The sequence below is a fragment of the Coenobita brevimanus genome, chromosome 30, assembly GCF_032717465.1.
Source record: "Coenobita brevimanus isolate Jiangsu-jjx chromosome 30, ASM3271746v2, whole genome shotgun sequence".
In the NCBI taxonomy this organism is placed as follows: Eukaryota; Metazoa; Arthropoda; class Malacostraca; order Decapoda; family Coenobitidae; genus Coenobita; species Coenobita brevimanus.
Window position 1 is genome coordinate 290,610 of NC_136983.1, and position 20,813 is coordinate 311,422.

General features: G+C 43.2%; 1 protein-coding gene across 1 annotated transcript in view; it reads right to left on the minus strand.

Annotated features, from left to right (window-relative positions):
• Window positions 1-450: 450 nt before the first annotated feature.
• Chd1 (chromodomain-helicase-DNA-binding protein 1) overlaps window positions 451-20,813 on the minus strand; it is a 51,668-nt gene continuing 31,305 nt past the window's right edge. Inside the window, exons 13-31 of the mRNA XM_080268904.1 lie at window positions 20,632-20,774; window positions 19,848-20,215; window positions 19,241-19,356; window positions 18,650-18,874; window positions 17,526-17,675; window positions 17,159-17,300; window positions 16,573-16,676; window positions 15,913-16,077; window positions 15,552-15,671; window positions 15,067-15,207; window positions 14,141-14,348; window positions 13,309-13,522; window positions 12,572-12,758; window positions 12,079-12,240; window positions 7,108-7,398; window positions 6,243-6,421; window positions 5,076-5,366; window positions 1,307-1,537; window positions 451-975 (exon numbers count right to left, since the gene is read on the minus strand). Coding sequence (XP_080125030.1) covers window positions 639-975; window positions 1,307-1,537; window positions 5,076-5,366; window positions 6,243-6,421; window positions 7,108-7,398; window positions 12,079-12,240; window positions 12,572-12,758; window positions 13,309-13,522; window positions 14,141-14,348; window positions 15,067-15,207; window positions 15,552-15,671; window positions 15,913-16,077; window positions 16,573-16,676; window positions 17,159-17,300; window positions 17,526-17,675; window positions 18,650-18,874; window positions 19,241-19,356; window positions 19,848-20,215; window positions 20,632-20,774 — 3,774 coding nt within the window. The 3' untranslated portion in view covers window positions 451-638. The remainder of the gene's footprint in view (window positions 976-1,306; window positions 1,538-5,075; window positions 5,367-6,242; window positions 6,422-7,107; window positions 7,399-12,078; window positions 12,241-12,571; window positions 12,759-13,308; window positions 13,523-14,140; window positions 14,349-15,066; window positions 15,208-15,551; window positions 15,672-15,912; window positions 16,078-16,572; window positions 16,677-17,158; window positions 17,301-17,525; window positions 17,676-18,649; window positions 18,875-19,240; window positions 19,357-19,847; window positions 20,216-20,631; window positions 20,775-20,813) is intronic.

Here is a 20,813-nt window from a genome sequence, read left to right on the forward strand (position 1 = left end):
TAGGAACATACTAAGCATCTCTCAGCTTAGGATACTACCCTGTGGAGGAAAGAGAAACATCAGGGCAAAGAAATATTCCAATCCTCCCTCAGCTTAGGAATATCAGCCAGCAGAGGAAAGTGACATATAGAAGAGGTGGAACATCAAACTATTTTTCCTGACTGTAGCATAAGGGAACCGGCTCATCATTAACCCATCTTGTTCTTGCGGCCTTGGACTTAACGACGTGTGGACGGTCATATTGGTTTCTGCCCCGGCCCTCTTGGGGTCTGCTGGGGCAGTCTGGTCCAACTTTAGGTCCTCCCCCATTATAGCCAACACCCCCCCCAAAAATGCAGTGGCAAGCGGGGCATGGGGTCTGGCCAGGGGTGGTCTGTGGGGCGTCGGGTCTGACTGAAGGTGATCTGTGGGGTGCAGAAGCCTGGCCTCAGGGCCCTACCCATCCTCGTGCCATATTCCAGGTGGCTTTTGAGGCTTCTTGACACCTTTTCTCTAGTGATTTATTTTGCCAATCACATCTTAACCTTGTATGTTATTTATATTAATGCAATATCAATATAACTTGCATCACTAACATACAACCTGACAGTGATGTGTTATATGCAAAATAAACCACAAAGCAACAGGGGTTAAGACGCTCAGTATGGTGGATGTGGACGGTCTGCTCGGTCTTTGTTCCACTCCTGTGGGGGTCTGTCGGGGCGGTCCGTCCGATCCTTGGGTCCGCCCCAGCCAAAATGTGGGGGTCTGTGGGCCATGGGTGCCTGGCTGGGGTGAGGGGCGTATATCCCGGGGCCACCGGGGCGGGGCGGGTAGTAGGCCGGGGGGTAACCAGGGGGGCCGTAGTTCATGTGTTTGGGCTGGTGGGGTGGGGGCCGTGGACCCCCCCAGTCACCACCGCGATGATAACCAGGATGAGGTTTGAACCCTTCACGGTGGTAACCATCACGCTTGTTGTAGTCACCAGGATAACCCCTGAAACACATCACCATTACCATCACCACTACCATCAGCAGCAGCATCACTACAATCACCATCATCATCATACTTTTCATAACAATAATAACCTTATTCACAATAGTATAAAACAAAACCCACTACAGCCATTCCACTGAGATCCACACAAACCATCATCATCATAATCCACACTGGCCCAACCACACGTCCTACTAATATACAGTGATCTACAAACAGGAATAAAAAAACATACAAGTGGGAGAAGTATCAACATTTTACCATTAAACACATTTGTTAAAGGTCTTTCATGAACAAAGCATTCCACCACCAACCTCACCACCATCCTTACCTGTCTTTAAACTCCCTGCCGGTTGGGGGTGGTTGGCCCCCTTGCGCCCCCGCCCCGGGATGCCAGTCACGTCCCATTCCACCATGCGGTCGGGGGTAGTAGCGATCCCGGTCTCGTGGTGGCCGGTCCTTGTCTCGGTCCCGGTCTCTATCCCGGTCGCGGTCCCGATCTCGGTCTCTCTCCCTGCTCTTGTCCCGTTCACCCCCTCCCCACTTTTCACCTTCCCTGCCCCTGAGATAAAATAATAATGGACATTAATAAAGTATAGAAATGGATCACTAGTCTTTGAAATGATGTGCTATAATCATGTCCCTTGGCTTAATATCATCCCTCCAACTTCCCCCACCTCAGTTTTCTCCTTTCCTGTCCCTGAGATAATGCAATTAGGGACAATAATAAAGTACAGTGCAGCCTTGTTATGTGATAAATCGCAACAATAATATAGTAATCAAAAGGTTATACCTTGTCTTGAACATCAAGAAACTAACTGCACTTTTGCTACAACGATATTTTCAACGTCCGCCTCCAAGAATCTTGTGCAAACAAGGTGACGCACACAGGCCCAAATGGCCGCCCAGTGTTTACATCAGCTGTGATTGCCTTTCATTCTAGTCTGTGCATGAAAGGCCACTGACACACCGCTGTTAATGCCAAATAACAGCAACTATGTTACAAACAGTGCAGTGTGTGACACTAAGTGAAGCGATATCATCTCTTTTTTGTGGAGTGTTCATCCAGGCCCTCCAACTGTCCCCCATCCTGGGGTGGGGAACCCTTGCTGACGACTCGTACCGGCACAGGACAAACTTCAGGCGAGTGGCAGAGTTCTTTTTTAGGTCAGTTTAGGCTTCGTGGTCAAGGTCACCCTCCCTAACCCCACTGATCCCATGTTATAACGACCTCATTGGGCGATAAATCATTATGCAACAGGTCTTCACTTGACACAACCCATCCTATAATGAGGCTGCACTATATACTGGTGTTAGTAATGTATCACTGGTGTTAGAAATAAGTACTATAATCATTCACTATAACCTGGCCTAAAATTATCATCTCTCCAATTTCCCAACCTCATTTTTCCTCCTACGTGTCAAGTGGAGTTGGTGGAGGATTAGTGCCCCTCCCTGTAAAACAATTAACTCTAAGTCTTGGCCACCCCGTTTGGGATACATGGTGTCTGGCAATGAATGAATGAAAGAATGATTTTTCCTCCTTGCCAGCCTGTGTGCGGCAACATCAAAGACGTAGGTATATACACAACATCACACAGGTATACAGTAGACCCTGGCTATAGCGGACTACCTAGGGGGAAAGCCTGATCCAATACACCCAATAGTCCGTTATATCCAATGATCCCCCTGAGGCGGAATATCAAGCACATATTTGAAAGTAAATGAGTACAGTAGCACATTCATGCTTTTAAAAATGTAAACTATTCCCACTTACACTAACCTGGCCTGTAATTTCACCCTTTTGCAACTTATTTCACATTCTTGCTGTAGCACTTCTTCATGACTAGTACAGTATTACTACAACCTGTTACTGCATTATAATGGAGCAATTCCTCATGGGGCACCACAGAATTAGATGATGGATGGATGGATTATTATTATTATTTATCATTATTATTAGTATTAGTATTATCATCATCATTATTTTTTACAAGGCAACCTTTCCAGTTCCTTGCCAGAGCAGTGTCACAATAATATTAGGCATTCCAGGGGGGAAACTCTGACAAAGAGATGTGTCCAAAATTCCACAGTCTATCCTCTATTTTCTCAATTTCAATTTTGGTACATTCAGTTATTCCAAGGACCTCCTCACATACGCCTTCATTAACCCTCGCATTACCCATCATCCTTCCCAAGCTGAGGAACAGTATTTGGAGGGACAGGCGGGTTACGTCATATGAGTGGGACGTGTTAATGGCGATGCTTGTAAATACATTATGTCTGTCTGCAACCGGGCACAGAAGAGAGAAAGAGAGAGAGAGAGAGAAGGGGGGGGGGATACAACACGTAAAACACATCACACACAGTCCATTGCAAACAGAATGAACTCTACAGCCAAAAGGAATCATCCACACTGCAATGCAACGACTAATTTACCCGCATACACAGCTTCTGGCAATACTGTGACTGCAGCCAAACAAACCTAAACACTGACATCTTGCAACTAAACTGCAACACACACACACCACTTGTTGCAAAGAAAATGAACTCTGCAGCCAGAGGGAAATTATCAATACTGCAATGCAACAACTAATTCAACAACATATACAGCTTTGCAAATAAAACTGTCTGCAGTCTAACGAATAAATCATTAAATACATGAATGAATAAAAATGCTATTACTACTGCTACTACTGTTCATCATCATATCATCTTTAGGACCTCCTTTCCCACCCAAGGGCAGGATGAGGAGAAGCAATGTCCTGACAGCCTAAGTTTGCCCAATTCAATAGGCCACGCTTCCATTTATTCAACATTCAAGCTCACGGAATCCTGGCTGCATCTGATATGCCAAAAACATTCACCACCTTCTGTAACTTCACATAATCGTATCCAACAGAGTCAATCTGGACGCTGTCATGTTAAAAAGGGGTGCCAAATCCCTGATCATGCACTTCTCACAACATTCATCGAACCAGCCTGATCTCTTGTCAGTTCCCTAGCCTCACCAACTTCCATACCTCTCTTCCTCACACACTCATCCACCATATCTCTCCAATTTCTCCTTGGCCCACCTTGCCTCCTCCCTCCTTCAAATTCGCTCAGATACACTTTTTCACCACTCAATTGTTATCCATTCTCTCCACATCACCATACCATCTCAGTACACTCTCTTTGATTCTGGTGTCCACAGACTTCCTCACTCCACATCTTTCACGAATCAATTAATTTCGTATCCTATCCACCCTCTGTACTCCACATACATTCCTCAGCAGTCCCATCACCACTGCTCATACTCCTGACTTTTCATTATCATGCCACACCATTGTCTCACATCCATATGTTAAAGTTGGCACTAATATTTCCTCATGTATGCCTTGTGCAGCTGCAACACTCAAGCCTCTGTTTCTTATCAAGGCCTTCATTGCACAATAATTATAATGTCTCAAATTTAACAACAATTAACAACATTAATTTGCAACTAAACTTACTAATAAGGTGTCACTGCTAGGAAGGTTAAATTTATAAGCGAGAAGATAAATGAGTTATGAGTAAAAGTAGGAGTAAAATACACAATAAATAATAAAAATAAATATTCCAATATAAATTAAAATATTGAAATGTAACTGAGGTTAATATGATGTCAAGGCTGAGAGAGAGAGAGAGAGAGAGAGAGAGAGAGAGAGGTTGAACCAGCTGGAGAAGGAAAACTGCTGAGATGGTAAGAATACAATATGTAAATAATAATAATAATAATAATAATAATAATAATAATAGTAATGGGTTAATAAAAAATATTAGTGAAACAAAAGAATGCCACTATATTGAAGGAGTTCACACTAAAAATGATAATAATAATAAGAGGTTAATTATAAAATATTAGTAAAACAAAAGAACACCATATCAAAGTTAATAATAATAATAATAATAATAACAATAATAAAAGGTTGAAATTATGGCAGTGGGTTAAAGGTATAATAATTAATAATAATAATGACAATAATAATCCAGTAGTATTAAAAAGGTACAGTGATGGTAATGGGTTAATAAAAGGTACTACTAGAACTAAGGATAATAAGCAGCATGCCACAACCAACCTGCCACCCCACCCGTTATAAGACTTCTTGGATCCACCGCTAGGCCCTCCACCGTCCTCCGCCTTGCGCTTGTGGCCATGGTGGTGGTGCGAGTGGTGCGAGTGCTTGTCCTTCTTCTTGTCGTGGTCCTTCTTCTCGCGCTTCTCGTCCTTCTTCTTGTCCCTCCCGTCCTCCTTGTCCTTCTCCTCACCCTCCTTCTTCTCCTCCTTGATCTTCTTGTTCTTCTTGTACAGCTTGTGCAGCTTCCGGGCATCATACTCCGTGAATTTGGACACAAACTGCCACAACAAACTGCACACGGAAAGAGACGCAGGAGTTGAGGTTAAAAGCTAAATATCATTCATCATCAATATCATCATTATTCTTGCCCCTGTCATCTTCATTATCATCATTACTGGGTGTTATTTTCATCATCATCATCTCAATCCTTACTTCCCCCTTTGAGATGACAAGCTTGTATCATTTATAAAGGCTCCAACATGCTTGCATCTGTGTGCCTTGGTCACTAATGGCAGTTCACACTGTTCAATCTCTGGCAGCCTCCCTATTGAGACCCTTATCTCTGAGGTCACACTCTATGGGCAGTATCCTAGTACGGTTAGGAAGCTTACTAATACCTCTTCCTTAACGATTTATTTCTGATTCTGATCCATTACTACACTCCTGTGTTACTCATGCAATATATGTCCATACTGAAAAGACACAAGAAGCACAACAGAGGATAACTGAATCGTTCGTTTCATTTTTAAAGGCTCGAACATCCTTGCATGTGTCGGCCTTGGTCACCTAATGGCGGCTCTCCACGCTGCACGATCAATTGCAGCCTCCCTGTTCAGTCCCTTAACCCTAAGGTCACACTTAATGACCTCGTCCCGTCTTTCTCGGTCTACCCCTCATAACCCCACCCCCAATATTAACACTTCTCTCCTTCCTCACCCAGTTATCATCCCCCATCCTCTCCACATGTCCAAACCACCTCAATCTACCTCTCCTCATCACAGCACCAATACACTCCAGTCCCATCCTACCTCTCAATAATAATTCAGGAAGAGGTGTTAGGGAGCCTCCTTGCCCCATGAGAATGTGGGGCATGGTTACACTGGTACATAAATACTACTAGTACTATTACTACTACTATTTCTACTTCAACTGCTAATCTATACCAACCTCTTCCACTCCTTAACACTGTCTGGGTCCTTGATGGCCTCCAGGCAGCGCTCGATGTGGTCGCCGATCTGTACGAGGCAGCGTCGGGTGTGTTGGATTTGTTCATCCTGGTTCAGACTCTCATTGGGGTTGTCCAGGGTCTTCAGGGCCTTCTTCATTGGACGCATCTTCTCCTTGCACTGATATATGAATTAAGTTTGCATTAAGATTGCTGCCATCATCATAATCATCATCATCACTGTCATTTGTATCATGTCATCATCATCACTACTATCCTCATCATCATAATCATCATCCTCAGTCATTATCATCATCATCATCATAGTTATTAGTATAATCATCGTACTGACCCTCTCTTTTGCCTACACATGGGGATATGAGATACGTTACCAAAATAATAAGCATGAAAATATTAACCAGTTTTATACAGATGTGATGTAGAGGAATTACACTCATATACTGAAACTCTATCACACTGACAATTAGACAGTTTTAGCCAACCTCAGATCCTCTTTAAGTATGATCCAAGAAGCTCCTACTGCCCACATGATCTTTGCTGCCCATTATACTTTTACAATGTCAACAGTCTTCACCTCTCCCTCTCGTTCTTATTAATTACTACTTGTTTTTACCACATTATCTTAGAAAACGTTGAAATAATTAGCTTCTACAGGAGTTAATTGCAAGGTACGGGTCAGAAAACTTAGCTAGACCTCTCTCTCCCCTTCTCCCTCCCCCTCTCTCTTCCTGACCTCCTCCCACAGTGGATGGGTCTTGTCCAGTTCCTTGGCTTCATTAATCATCACTGGCTCTCCATTCTCCCTCCCTCACTCTCTTTTTCCCTCCCTCTCTCTCTCTTCCTTACCTCCTCCCACAGTGGATGGGTCTTGTCCAGTTCCTTGGCTTCATCAATCATCACTGGCTCCCCATTGGCAGTGATGTGCATGGGGCCAGTTGTCTTTTTCTCCTTCTTCTCCTTGTCTTTCTCTTTCTTCTCCTTTTTCTCTTTCTTCTTCTTCACCTTCTCTGCCTCCTTATCCTTTGCCTCTACTGGTTCCTCCTTTACTTTCACCTTTTCCTTGTCGCCATCTTCCTTCTCCTCCTTTACTTCTTTCTTTACCTTTGCATCTTTTACTTCCTTATGTTCCTTAGTTTCCTGGAATAATGGAATGCACTATCAACTGGCATTTAATAATAATAATAACAATAATCTTCATCATCATCATCATCAACAGGTATTAAATAATAATACAGTAATAATAATAATCAACAGACATTAAATATACAGTAAAACCTCACCATAAAAGACTTCAATAGACTGGAATTCGCTTTTGCTGGAACTGAGGAGCTACCAGACTAAATTCTTATATACCTTAAAACAGTACAGTACTGCAATGGTGGTGAAAACAGCTTAAAACCATTGGTGTGATACAAGCTAATGTCTGACACTGTATGTCATAAAAAGACCAGGTTAGCAGCGGGAAGTCTGGATGATGCTTTTATTGGAATTTAACTTTTTTGGAATGACTTAGGGCCCAATTACTCCATGATAGTGAGGTTTTACTACTACAACTACTACTACTACTACCGCTACTACTACTTCTACCACTACTAGTAACAAATAGCCATTTAATATTACTGTATAATTAATAATAATCATCCATCCATCCATCATCCAATCCTACGCTGCCCAATGAGGAGCGTAGAAGCCCGGGGCTATTCAAGTTGGCCCTGGCATTTAAACTGAGAGTAACCAGCCTCACTCATCCATGAGTGGTATTACGTGAGCAATAAACCCCAACCATCCCTTGGAGACAAACCTACACAGGCTCAATCCGACTGGAGCACCTTAATTACCCACTAAACCACCAGGCACCATAATTTGGTTATATGGTTACCATTCAGTGTAGTAAATGGTTTCCTGGTGTACAGGAAACCATTTGGCTTGTCACTCAGTGTAGAGTCACCCACAGGCAGAAGGAAGAGGAAAAAGTGAAGGAAAGAAAGACAGAAGAGGGAGTGTAATAATAATAATAATACTGAGATAGTCCGATTAACCAGAGTACATGGTGCGAAGGGGTGCCTGAATAATCCGAAATCACGATTAATCCAGCCAAAACAAAACACATGTGCAGTACAATAGTAACATTGATTTATTAAGGGAATACATTATTGTTTGTACCAGTACTCTCTCTCTCACACATACACACAAGAACAAACAAAATAATGAGCAAACAAAAAACCTATGTCTTCACTCCGAATCCCAGTCGTCCACCTGAGGTTAACACAACCAGAGCAATGCCTCGTCAACGGGGGAACATGTACGTGGTGAACCCTTAGCTGTGGACAAGGATGTATCTGAGACACTTGAAGGTCCAGACTCAGGAGAGGAAGCTGCCACAGTAACGTGAGGAGAGCCAGGAGCAGCAGCAGCAGCGCGTGGACGGAAGAACTGCGAAATCCTATTGAAAAATAAATAAAAGTAACAGAACTTCCATTACAGCAGCTACCTTTATTATGTTCATTCTTGTAATAAATGAATGATGAAACAATAAAGAAAACTCCAGTACGTGAAAATTAGTGATGTAATAAAATAAAATTGCGCATCATTTTTATGCAACTTACTGAGTCTGACTAAATCTTGTATCCCTGTGCTGCCACTGAATGATGCTCTCTCTCAGCTCCCAGATGGTGTTGTAGCACTGAGACACCTCAGCGTCATCTTCCATCCCATCCAGGAAACTGAGGAGGACATCAGCAGCTTCACGTGCCTGAGAGAGATCAGGCCTAGGGACACTGGCCGCATCATCATTGTCATCGTCACTGTCGTCGTCTTCACTCCAGTCCACGGACTCGGCAATCTCCTCGTCAGCCATAATATCAAACCCAGGATTTCCTTCATCAGCTTCCAGCCATTCCATAATGTCCTCAGCTGTTACCTCTCCTCCACGTTTTGAAGTTGGCTGGTATTGCTCAAACCCGTCACAACCTTGGACAGCTTCCTTGTTTTGCAGTGGCTCGGACCAGCCATTGGCAAGCGTTGTCTGTTCCACATCATCCCAGGCCTTGGCCCAGTTAAACATGGCAGACTTCTGTGAATAATTTTTGCACTTTGCCAATGTCCTTTGTTGTCGGGCATTCTCGTCCTGGCCATCAACCACCACCGTGACCTAAAGAAAATACATGTAGACGAAAAAGAAACAAAAATAAAGACAGTGCCAGGTCTCCGCAAGAAAGTGTTGCACCTATAGGTAAGGTTGCAAGATTTCACTTTCGTGTTTTTCCCCCCTCCACCACAAATTTTACATTATCTTCTATAAATTTTATTTCATTAGTGTTACTTCTCTGGGGTGGTTAGAGTATGTTGGTTTAGTCCACTGAACACAAAACAACCCTGCCTGACTGTAACAATCTTGTCACACGTTAGTCAGCATGAGTAAGAAAGGTATACGTACACTTTACCTGGAGCGATAGAAGGACCTTACCAATTTACTTCATATTCCTCCAGTATGTTTTCTGTATTTTTCTTACTTTTCAGAGGCATAAATTACCTTTTCCGTCTGAAAAATTTTCCACTGTTTATACCCTCACGTTCCTTAAGCCATCCCTACGATTGTTCGTCTTACTCAACGTACTCAAAGGTGGTTTTTGTTTCCCAACTTCCCAACTGGATGCTTGGTTAGGTTAGGTTAGATTAAATTATTAGGTACTGTTAAGCTAGGTTGGGTTAGGTTTAGTTAAACACTTGGGGTTCCACCATTAAGCTGACGGGTCAAACAAGTTGACAGGGAAACACATTTAGCAAGAAACATTTATTTACCACCCCAGAAATAATCAGAAAATAACAAACTCTCAGGAAATGATTTGGTAAGGTGCTTCTACTGCTTCAAATAAAGTGCATGTTTACCAATAGAAAACCTTCCTTCACTGAAGGGGTCAATGACACATAAAATGAATTTAAATTTACCTCCACAAGGAATAGTCGTCAGTAGAGCCACTTGGCTGAGCAGATGATCCCTTGATCCATCGGCTGGATGGCTGATGTTGTGTTGGGAGGCAGCGTGATGCACCTGATCCATCCATCGTTGCCCACGAGTTCAGAAACACCAGGATCGACAGGGAAATTACCAAGCAGGAGAATTGCTTGTACATGAGCTGGTCCAGCGTTCAGGACTTCTGTTGAAACCTTTGCACCTCTGGGATGAAGTGATTACAAAACCAATTCTTAAAAGTCACGGAGTTGAACCAGGGTTTCTTGGAGAAGTCGTACAGCAGAGGTAATTTATCCATGCAGGTGCATAGACAGCGTAGGCAACGAGCCCTGCCAACCATGAGCAGCTTCAACTGGTGAAGACCATTAGCACTCGCACAACACAACACAGACACAATCTTTGGAGATTTTGCATCCAGAACAGACTCTTCACAGTGCTGTGCAAGTGTGTTCAGGGGAAATGAATGGTAGAATTAACCAGTCTAGTCAGAATTACATATCTGGGAGAAAAGAAGACCATCGACTTTTATAAGCTTCTGCAATTTCTCCCGAAATGACTAAAATTTGGGATGTACCTGCACCCAGAGATCTGCCAAACACACATCAGTTTACTGATGCATGTCTTGCCTTGAAGTGACCAAGCCAACCATCAGATGCCTTGAAATCCTGAATGCCAATATGGTTAACTTGCTTCTCTGCGGCAGACTTAATCTCAGCACCCCGTACCATAACGCCGACACTCCGCTGCTGAACAAACCACTTGTACACTGATTCTTCCAGATGATCATCTACTGCAATTTTCATGGTTTTTCTGGCAGACCAAGACCCACTAACTTTACAGTCAACAGTTACCTTAGCAGAGAATTCCATGAGTTTAGCCTTGGACGTTTAAATGTCAGAAACAGTTTGCTTGCGATTCCGTAAAACTCTGAGAAGCGCTTGATACTGCAACCTGACTGAAGGTTTATATCGTTTCCAGCTTCTGTTGCAGTGTCAGGACAGTTCTCTCTCTCTCTCTGTTGGTGGTGCAGCCACAGATATAATGATGAACGGCATCACCAACATTACAAACGGCCGGAGTGGCAGATCGGCAGGTGTAACAGGTGAACTTGCCATGGTGAAGGTCACACATGTGAGTGACCGAGTCAGGCAAGGCAGGTTGTGAGCGGAAGGTGTGGGTGGAGGATGGGGGCTTACCTAAGGCTTACTCGCTAGCAACCGGATGCTTGCTGTTTAAACTGGAGCTATCGCACGGACAATTTTATGTGCCAGTATTACCAGACCACTGAATCATTCGGTCATGACCCAGATATACAAAAACCTGAATAATCAAGCTTTCACTGTAATAATAATAATAATCAAAACAGTAATAACAATAGTCATCTTCCTTCCTCTTCTGCCTTTCTATCCTTTATTCTTTTCTCTTCCTTCTGCCTACGGGTGACTTTACACTCCCTCTTCTGTCTTTCCTTCATGCTTTCCTCTTCCTTTTGCCTGTGGGTGACCCTACACTGAGCGACAAGCCCAATGGTTTCTTGTACACCAAGAAGCCATTTACTACACTGGGAGGTAACCATATAACCAGATCATGGCGCCTGGTGGTTTAGTGGGTAATTATGGCGCTCTAATCGGATTGAGTTGGTGCAGGTTTATGTCCAAGGGGTGGCTGGGGTTTATTGCTCACATAATTCCACTCAGGGATGAGTTTCGCTAGTCACTCTCATCTTAAATGTCAGGGCCAACTTGCCTAGCCCCAGGCTCCTACGCACCTTATGGGGCAACACAGGATTGGATGATGATGGTGGTAACCATCATCATCATCATAACTAAAATAAAATTACTTACCTTAGCAGGCTTCTTGGCTGTGGCAGGTGTGGTGGTGGCAGTGGTGGAGGCCGGTGTGGGTGTCATGTTGTCATCAGAGCTGTCGTCGTTGTCAATGATGGCACGGGAAGTGGCCTCGCGCAGCCCCTTCCTTGGGTTGTTGACGCGACGAACTTTGGTGGGCTGCGAACACAAATTATTTATCATTACTCATTATTTTAACCAGATTCTCTTAAAATGGTTGAAATAGCATCAACAGAATTATTATTACTACTTAATTGTACAGATTATCCTTAAAAGTACAGTATTGGTATAATTAGCTTCTCCACACACACACACACACACAAAAAACACTCTCCCCCTTTATCTGTGTACATGGTACAGATCACAATAGCCTGCACACTCCTTTCTCTCTCTGTTATTGGAACACTAACCCTTAATTCTCTCTCTCTCTGCAAAACAACCGAAACACTCTCTCTCTCTCTCTCCCCCTTTCCCCTCTCTCCCTTCATACCTTAGGTGGTGCAAGTCCCATATGTTTCTTCAGCAGCTTCAGGAGGTACTGTGCTCGGCTCTCCAGATGCTTCCCTTGTGGTTTGGTGTCCTCACCTAGCAGAATCTTATCATCTAAGTTCAACGCTGGGTCACCTTTAATCTGCTCCCACGACCCCATTCCATACTCATAGATGCCACGTAACAGCCTGTAACAAAAATAATCACTGTTACTCCTCCAAAATTATCATGTAACACACTCTTCTCAATCCCTTGTAACAGCTTGTAACATCAAAATTCAACAGCTTGTATATATTTGCTCCCACGACCCCATTTCATACTCATAGATGCCACATAACAGCCTGTAACAAAAATGATCACTGTTACTACTGAAATCCTCTAACGCATTCTTCTCAATCCTTTGCAACAGCTGTAACATCATCAAATTTCAAAGTAAAAAGAGTACAGACTGGATGATGTTTCAAGAAAGAGAGAAGGCAATTTTAGCCCATGTTAAGTAAAATGCATATTAAATAGAAGATGTTACAAGAAGGAGATAGCAATTTTAAGCCAAGTTAGAGTAAAATGAGTATAGAATGGATGATGTCACAAGAAGGAGAGAGAGAAGGCCAAGTTATAGATGGATGGATTAGATGGAGAGAAAAGAATATAGAATGGATGATGAAGAGAGAGAGAGAGGTCAAATTATAGACATACACAGAGAGAGTAAAGAGTATATAATGGATGATGGAGGGTCACCTGGAGTCATCAGCAATGCCCCATGGAGTATCCCAGTGCGCATCCTTCACCCTCTTGATCTGCAGCGTCCACGAGGCTCTCTCTACAGGGGCGTGTGGCACCACCTTATCTAGGGGCGCCAGTTCCTCCAGAGTTGCCAGGGTTGTCTTGGCATTTATGGCGACCCCAGACAGCTTGAACGATGGCCCTCTCTCTCGCCGCTGTTTGGGCGGTCCTGAGAAAGAAGCCAACACATAAAATGATGATTATATGATGGGTGGTAATTTGTACATGTGGAGAGAATGGAGAATGAAAGACTGACTAAGAGGGTGTATGTAGGTGAGGTGGAGGGAGGGAGAGGGAGAGGTAGACCGAGGATGAGGTGGAGGGATGGAGTTGAGAGGTATATGAGGGAGGGGGGGGGTGAGTTGGGGGGAGGGTAGTCAAATGGTGGGTGACAGAGTGACTTGGAGGCGTTTTGTCTGTGGCCACCCTTTGCGGGATTAGGGCGTCGGGCTATAGATAGACAGATAGATAGATATCTTTCTCTCACTCTTAGATACAGTAACTGCCACTTCCATTCCTATCAACCCTCCTTCCCTTTCCTTATGCTCTCTCTCTCTCTCTCTCTCTTTAAAATAACTAGCACATTCTCCCCTCTCTTTCTAAAATAACTAGCAAACTCTCCTCTCCCTAAAATAACAAGCAGACTCTCCCCTCTCACTCTAAAATAACTAGAAAACTCTCCTCTCTCATACTGAACTTTCCCTACTTCTCTCTCCCTCTCTACCTCAACCTTCCTTCCTTCCTTTTCGTTAATCGCTCTCTGTCTCTTTCTTTAATTTTCACTTACCGTCAGTACTATTTTCATTTGCAGCTCGGTCGGTCTCCTTCTGCGTTCCATAATCCCTCATGGCATCCTCACACCTCTCTATAATGGTCTCTCCCAGCTTCCTTAAGTCTCCTGCTGCCTTATCTCTCAAGTCGGCATCCTGGGCCACTGTGTCCAACCGACGCATGGGGTTGCTGAACTTCTTGAAGCTCTTCACGAACCGACGAACCTGAATAAACAGATGCAGGGATGAAATTACTGTTATGTACAAGTTGCTGGCTGTAAGATTGTTCCTTGACTGCGTGGTAGTTTCTGAGATTAAATATGCTGTCTGGTAGTGGCAAGAATAGTTATACAGCAAAACTTCACTATACATAATGCACTGGGGGAAGCCAGAAAAGAAAGCCGATAATCTGTTACATCCAATACCCTCCCTAAGGCGGGATTTCAGGCACGTTTAAAATAAATGGGTACAACAACACATTCTAATACTAAAAATGAAAACTATAGCCACTTTACAAACATGGCTAATAATTGCCCCCTTTGCTGTTTATTTCACATCCTTGTCATTGAACTTCTTCATAAAACACATGTACTGCAAGCCACTGTGCCCCGTTGAACAAACACGGTTCGTTATGGCTGATGGAAGTCCCTTCTGGTGTCCATTAAATTTTATATCTGGTCTATACAGGCACATTATACTAAGGTTTGACTGTATTAGGTGATGTTGAGAATACAAGTCACAGTTATATTCCTGACCAGTTTCACTAAGAGGCTTCATTCCTCTGACGAAGCCTCTTGGTGAAGCCGATCAGGAATAGAACTTTGTGACTCATGTGCCTCTACACCACCCCATTATACCCGTCCCAATGTCCCTACAGACACAACACCAGGTATACAGAACATCACTGTATTAAATGACTTGAACCTAAGATACAAGCATGTACCTCCACGTCAGAAAATCCTTTAAACGTCTCCTTCTGGTGCATGCGAGGACGCCCACGTTTCTTTGGTCTCTCATCGTCGGTGTCGTCATTGCTGGAGTCGGACTCGTCTCGACGCTTCTTACGTGGTGACTTCTCCTCCTCCTGGCCATCAGTGAGGAAAAATAAGTAAATCATCATCATCATACAGCAGTTTCTGAAATTTCCTGGGAAAGAAGAAATGGCCTTTCTGATAAAAAATACATGTATATTATTATTATCTTTTACTACCATTTCCTTAAGGGGAGGGGCAATGAAGCGGGAACAAATGCCAGACGCCTGCAAAAATTTGATTTTCACAACAAAAAGTAAATAAAAATAAAAATGAATAAAGCGTCAATATCGAAATTCGTTCATTCTGTGTCCTAAATACATTGCATTTACAACAGCAACATTTTGCCACATAACTTACTTCTTACAAGAAGCGTCAACACAGCCACTCCACTCACCTTTCCATCAGCCTGGTTCAGTGTCTTGCGTTTGCGTGGCGGCAGGTACAGATCCGCCATCTCTTTCTGCCGCTCCTCCTCTGATACTTTGTTGCGGAAGTCCTCGGGGATGATCTCGTCCTGTGGGCCAAAAATAAATGACTGCAGTTCTCTCTCTCCCTTCCCTCTCTTTATTATCTCTCTCTCTCTCACTACTCCCCTAAACCTTTGTGTTTTTGTCATGCACCAAGTCCAGCTTCAAAACTTCCTCATTCTCATCCAATGTAAACTCCCTCTTTCTCCCTCCCTCTCAATCATCTCTCTCTCTCTCTCCCTCTCTCAATCTTCCTTTTCTTTAATTTCTCCCTCTCTCCCTACTCACCCAGTCTTTTGTGTTTTCGTCATGCACCGAGTCCAGCTTGGAGACCTCTTCATCCTCATCCAGTGTAAACGACGCCACCTTGAAAGCCGAGAGCAGTTCTTCCCCGGCCATTGATGGCGCATCCTCTCGTGTCTCGGCACGCTTCAGGATCTCATCAATATCACACTGAAGGCAGAAACAGAGACTTGCATCATCATCATCATCATCATTTACACTCTCATCACCATCATTATTCACCTTCTCATCACTATCACCAATTATTTTTGTACCATTTGGATCATCATCATCATCATCATTCAACTTATCATCATCATCATCATCATTCAACTTATCATCATCATCATCATCATCATTCAACTTATCATCATCGTCATTCACATAAAAAAAAATAAATGAAAAAAGAAAACAGAACAACAACAAAAATAAAGTGAAGGAAAAAAATCAATGCCAAGTTAATACAAGTGAAGAATAGTAATCCACATAAATCCAATAAATCCAACAGTAAACAAATCCAATAAATCCAACAATATATCCAATAAATCTAATAGTAAATCCAATAATAAATCCCATATATCCAAACGTATATCCAATAAATCTAATCATAAACTGAATAATAAATCCAACAGTAAATCCAATAAATCCATCGGTAAATCCACTCACCACTGGCTCTTCCTCCGTCTCCTCATCATCCTTAAACAATTCCTCGGCACCAAACTTCAAGATGGCGTTCAATTCCTCTCGGTTGAAGGGAGTGGAGTTGGAACCTGTTGTGAGGGGGAGTTTAGGGCTATATGAGTGAGAAAGGACCCCACCTCACACTCTTTAGGTGGGAAAAAAAAGGTTTGAGTAATGATGATGCCTATTCCAGAAGTGTGGTTTAATGATAGACCTGTTTGTTCACATGAGCACTACTGATGGGAACACGATTATGAGAAATCCACCATATAACCAAACCATACGTGGTCCCTACGTGTCAACAAGTGGGTTGGTGGAGGGTTAGTGCCCCTCCCCGTAAAACAATTAACTCAAAGTCAAATGGCCACCCCTTACGGGATTATGGCGTCTGGCAGAAGAAGAAGAAGAAGTGTTGTATCTGCTGGATGTGTACTATGTTTAATATTAATAATAATAATACTATTGCTACTACTACTACTAATAAAAACAGCAGTAATGATATTATTACTACTAAAACATAATAATGATAATACCAAAAACAATAATAGCAATAAAATTAAAATCCACTTACTGGACATTTTCTTGTTAAATACAGTTCTTCCAGATGTGTCCATGGACTGGATAACCAGGTGGTCGAGCACCATCTTCTGTTTCGCTCGTTCTATGATGTTCTCCTCTATGCTGTTTTTGGTCACTAGACGATAGATGTTCACCTGAAACACACACCATTATCACCAACATCATCATCATCACCATTAACACATCCATCATTACTACTATCATCATCATCATCCTTAACTTCTCCCCTTCTAGTGATGAGATTAGGCTAAATATCATCACTACTAACACCACCATTAACCTTTTTCCTTCAACTGACAAGGTTAACTATCATCATCAACACCATCATCATGTCAACCAGCACCACAGCCACTACACACCTGGTTTTTCTGACCAATTCGATGTGCTCTGGCCTGAGCCTGGAGGTCATTCTGTGGATTCCAGTCCGAGTCGAAGATAATGACGGTATCGGCCGTTGCTAAGTTAATGCCCAGACCACCGGCACGCGTTGACAACAGGAAACAGAAGTCCTGCAGAAGAAATGGCGTTAGAAACTCTCCCTCCCTCCCTCTACCTGTCTCTTCTCTCTCCCCCTCCCTCCCTCCCCTCCTCCCTCTCTCACAATCTCTTTTCTCCCTCCCTCCCATTCCCTTCTTCACTCTCTTCTCTCCTTCCCTCCCTCTCTCTCCAAGTCTCTTCCCTCTCCCATTCACTTCTCTTCCTCCCTCCCTCTCCCCTCCACTCTCTGCTGCTAGGTTCACGCCCAGACCACCAGCATGCACTGACAACAGGAAACAAGTTCTGAGGAGAGAGTAGTATAAACTCTCCCCCTCTCTTTCTCCTTCCATCCCTCCCTCTCTCATTCTTTTCCCCCCTCCCCATCCCTCTCCTATGCTTTGCACCTCCCCCTCTAATTCCTCTCCAACTCTAAATCTCTTCCTGCCTTTCCTCTCTCTCTCTCTTGCCTGGTCAATGCTCAGACCACCTGCACAAGTTGACGACACAAAAAAATCCCCAAGAGGACAAGGTATTATAAATAGCCTCCACTCAAAAACCATTTCTCCAGGTTTTATCAGTCAATTTGTGTGAAAATACAGGATAATGCATTTTAAAAGAGGTAATTTTTGTGATACACTTCATGTTCATTGTGCAAGCTCGTTCGTGTGTGTGTGTGTGTGTGTGTGTGTGTGTGTGTGTGTGTGATGAGAACTGTATCAAAGTGCACAAAGGGGCTTTGATCAGTGCTATACTGACTAACCTACCAGAGTCAGATGTGTAATAAGCAATATCTAGTAATATCCTACATTATCAGCAAAACCAATACAAGCCAAATAAAAAATGTCCATCTTACCCTTGATCCCTCAGCAATGACATGATCCAGAGCTTGAAGTCTGGTATCTTTAATGGATCCGTCGAGATGTTGGAAAGGCAAGTGTCTGTACTAAATCCTACATCAACAACGTAATCCACAACGAACATCAAATAAAAAATCTCCCTGACTTACACTCGATCCCTCTGCGTTGAAGTGATCCAGTGCTTGACGTCTGACTTCTCCTTTAATGGATCCGTCGAGGCGCTGGAATGGGAAGCGTCTGTACTGCAGATACTGGGCCAGAATATCCAGCATGCGCACCATCTGTGAGAAGATCAGCACACGATGGCCAGTCTCTCGAAGACGCACCAACAGTTTGTCCAGCAACATCAACTTACCACTGCCTCGCAGAAGTTGCTGTGGGTGAGAGATTTTGTATTTATCATCATTATTATCACTGTCATTATCACCATTACCATCATTATACTCATCATAATCATCATATTTATCACCATTAACAACAATAAAACATCATCATCATCCACTGCAATAAGGTATCATCCTCATCACTTTTTTTTTCTGGCTACAAATGGGGTACAGTTGGATCCTGAGAGCAGTAAGCTATATATACACTCAAACAAACAATGTCATGCCCCAGAAGTTCACCAGATGCAAATAAAGGCAAATTTCTCAGACACATACAGCACCTACAGACTACATAGCATCCTGTATCATGCCTGCAGAACTACAGGATACTAAAGGCAGCATTGGATCTAGCCTTACCTGCAGCATCTCTGTGGGTGGCACATCCTCAGGCGGCTTGGTAAGGAAGCTGTGGTTGCAGCATTTCTTCAACTCCATCACTATGTTCACAAAACTGGATGTGGGACCTCGACTGCCTGAAAGGGATGGGAGTGTGAAATACTGTACATGTAAAATGATGAAGGAAGGGAAGGAGAGTAGTTCCCCTTTACTACTACCTGTTCACTAATCTACCTATTTGCCAGAACAATGACTGCATCAATTAATGATTAAGAAAGGCAATATAAGAAGTGGCTAACTTTTATTCAACACCACACAGCTCTTGGTGATAACCCACTTATATCACTGCTTCTGTTGCATCATTATATCCCTCTTTTTCTACAAACTCCATCAAGTTTCATCAACTTCTGTTCCTCACTTTCTCATACACCCATCAGTTATATCCACCACTTTGTTTATAATGACTCCAACAAACTTGCACGCATCAGCCTTGGTCACCTAATGGTGGCTCTCCATGCTGCTCAATCTCTGGCAGCCTCCCTATTCAGTCCTTATCCCTAAGGTCCCATTATGACCCACCAGCATGACACCCATTTACCTACCAAAAATAATATTACATGTGTCTCACCTTTTTTCAACATCTCGTAGTTTTTGGTGAGGATCCACTTATAGAACTGCTTCTGCTGTGTCATCATATCCACCCTCAGGATTTGCTCCACTTTTGACGGCAGGGACTTCTCCACGTCCTTCTTCACACGGCGGAGCAGGAACGGCTCAAGTTGGCGGTGGAGCCGGTGGATGCCTTTCTTCATGTTGTCTCCATCGTGCTGTTGCTCAAAATACTCCCAGTCATCAAATTTCTCAGGCATGATGAAGTGTAGCAACGCCCAGAGTTCCTTGAGGGAGTTCTGTAGTGGCGTGCCGGTGATCAGAAGGCGGTGGTTGGTGCGGAAGTCCTTCAGGGCCTGGTACAACTGCGACTCCTCATTCTTCAGTCTATGGAAACACAAAGTTAATATGGTTAAGCACAAAATACTACATACACTTCTTACTGCTTATTCTTCTTCTGATTACTACTTAACAGATGGCATTACAAGATATAGCAAACAGGTGGCACTGGTGTTAATCAATCTAGGCCATTTATATACAGTAAAGAAGTAGTCTGATGATTTGAACTTCCTTAAAACATACATGGCTAAATTTCACAAGATAGATAAATACCTGTATATAGATAGTAGTAATTTGATGGAGCAGAGAGGTACATGAGAGAGGGAGGGGTGTAAGTTGGGGGAGAGGGAAGTGAAATGGCAGGGGATAGGTCAACATGGAAGCAATTTCTACGGCCACCCCTTATAGGATTGAAGCATCTGGCTATAGAGAGAGAGATAAATATAGACAGGTAGATGCTGTACCTATGAGCCTCGTCCACCACCATGCAGGCCCAGTTGCAGGTGTCACGCAGCTCATCCTTGTCCCTCAGAAGGATTTCATACGTTGTCAGCACTGCGTTGAATTTAATACGCTTGTTGGTGTTGGTCCACTCGTATTCCCGAACCTGGAAAAATAATAATAATCGCCGTTGTCATCACCATCA